Genomic DNA, 1,359 nt, shown 5'->3' with positions numbered 1-1,359 from the left:
AGCCTTCTCGTGACGTAGTCTTATGAAGTGGGAAGGCTCTTTGATGCTCCCCCATTGGGCATACTCTAGTGTTGATAGGTGACGAGGGGGAGTAGTCCTATCTGCTCTCGAAGGAGTGAGGTTCAATTTGGATGCGGAGTCTACTTGTAGAAGGGGGAATCGACCGTCAGCATCACCTGCATCAGCTGCGATGGATAGAGCACACTAGAGCAGGCGGCATCCTGTGGTAGCCTGAATTCCTTATGGTCTTCTCGGCTCAGCGAAAGCCACCGAGGATGTTGAGGGCTAGCTACTCAAGGTGAAGTCAATAGAGATGATGAGCAATAGCCGCGTTCCTTCTTCATCGGAGATGGCCGAATTGGGATAGCGAAGTCCGACAAGATGAATTTTGTAGCAAGGAGTTTGCGATTTGTCTCTCCAAGTTGTGCATCGGAATTCATCATTAAACTGGTCTCCATTCGCATCGGTCTGTCTGGTGTAACTCCTCCATGTAGTGAAGGACGTCGTGTCTTGATGTTCGTGAGATGGTATTGAGTTCATAAATGCCCGTTATTGGTTGTGACTGATGACCATCAGCGAGGGATCAGCCAGTGGGTTTTTCCCGATGCGGTTGCTTACATCTTGTCTCGGCCACTCTGAGTCATAATCTTCCTTACAGCTCTATCATTGCCAATGTCGTTGGTACGGCCCAATGAGCTCCATATAAAGGGTCGTATGTATGAAGTCGCTGGTCGATTGAGAAGGGGGAAATCGGGTGACTTGGTTCTCCAGCGAAGGCTCATGGATGCCTCCACCCCAGCTGCTGTCCTCGAGATAGTCCTCCCCAACGCCACCAAACTCGGCAGCGTCAACTACGCCTGTGCACTGCATCGGTGCGCGGTGTGGTTCCGTAGTGGTAAGCGGAGGCCTTCGGGTCTCTCACAGGTGCCTCGGCTGGCCCTTCAGACAGTACGTGATTGGCGAGCTCGAGAGGCTGCTACTATCACTTGGGCTTTGGCTGTGACTCGGGAGCTTGACCACATCTTGGAGTTCGCTAGGTTGTCCATGTCGTGTGATGAGGCCTCTGGAGGTGACCTTGCCAACGTCGTTCACAGTCTGACCATATCCGGCCTCAACCCTAGGCAATGCACGGCGACTCTTGCTGTTGTTGCAAAGAGGGTTACTGCTATGGACTTATCCCACTCTGGTGTCATCGAACCCAAACAATTGGCCGCAGTTTTCTGGGGTTTTGTGAAGCTTGAGTTCACTGATGACGACGTGATGACTTACCTCGTCAGATCAGCAACGGCAAGAATGGATGAGTTCAACTCCCAGGACCTCAGTATGGTCTCCTGGGCTCTCGCCAAGTCCCTGCCTCTC

General features: G+C 52.3%; 1 protein-coding gene across 1 annotated transcript; it reads left to right on the top strand.

The window, feature by feature from the left end:
- Nucleotides 1–672: 672 nt before the first annotated feature.
- On the top strand, nt 673–1,257 carry Pmar_PMAR026874 (hypothetical protein; the record flags this gene model as incomplete). The annotated part of the gene is made up of 1 exon (XM_002764404.1): nt 673–1,257. A coding segment is annotated over one exon (585 nt), but the record flags the coding sequence as incomplete, so codon positions are not given.
- Nucleotides 1,258–1,359: the final 102 nt, after the last annotated feature.

This window comes from Perkinsus marinus (assembly GCF_000006405.1).
Source record: "Perkinsus marinus ATCC 50983 genomic scaffold scf_1104296977528, whole genome shotgun sequence".
NCBI lineage: Eukaryota > Perkinsozoa > Perkinsida > Perkinsidae > Perkinsus > Perkinsus marinus.
This window is presented reverse-complemented; position numbering and strand designations above follow the sequence as displayed.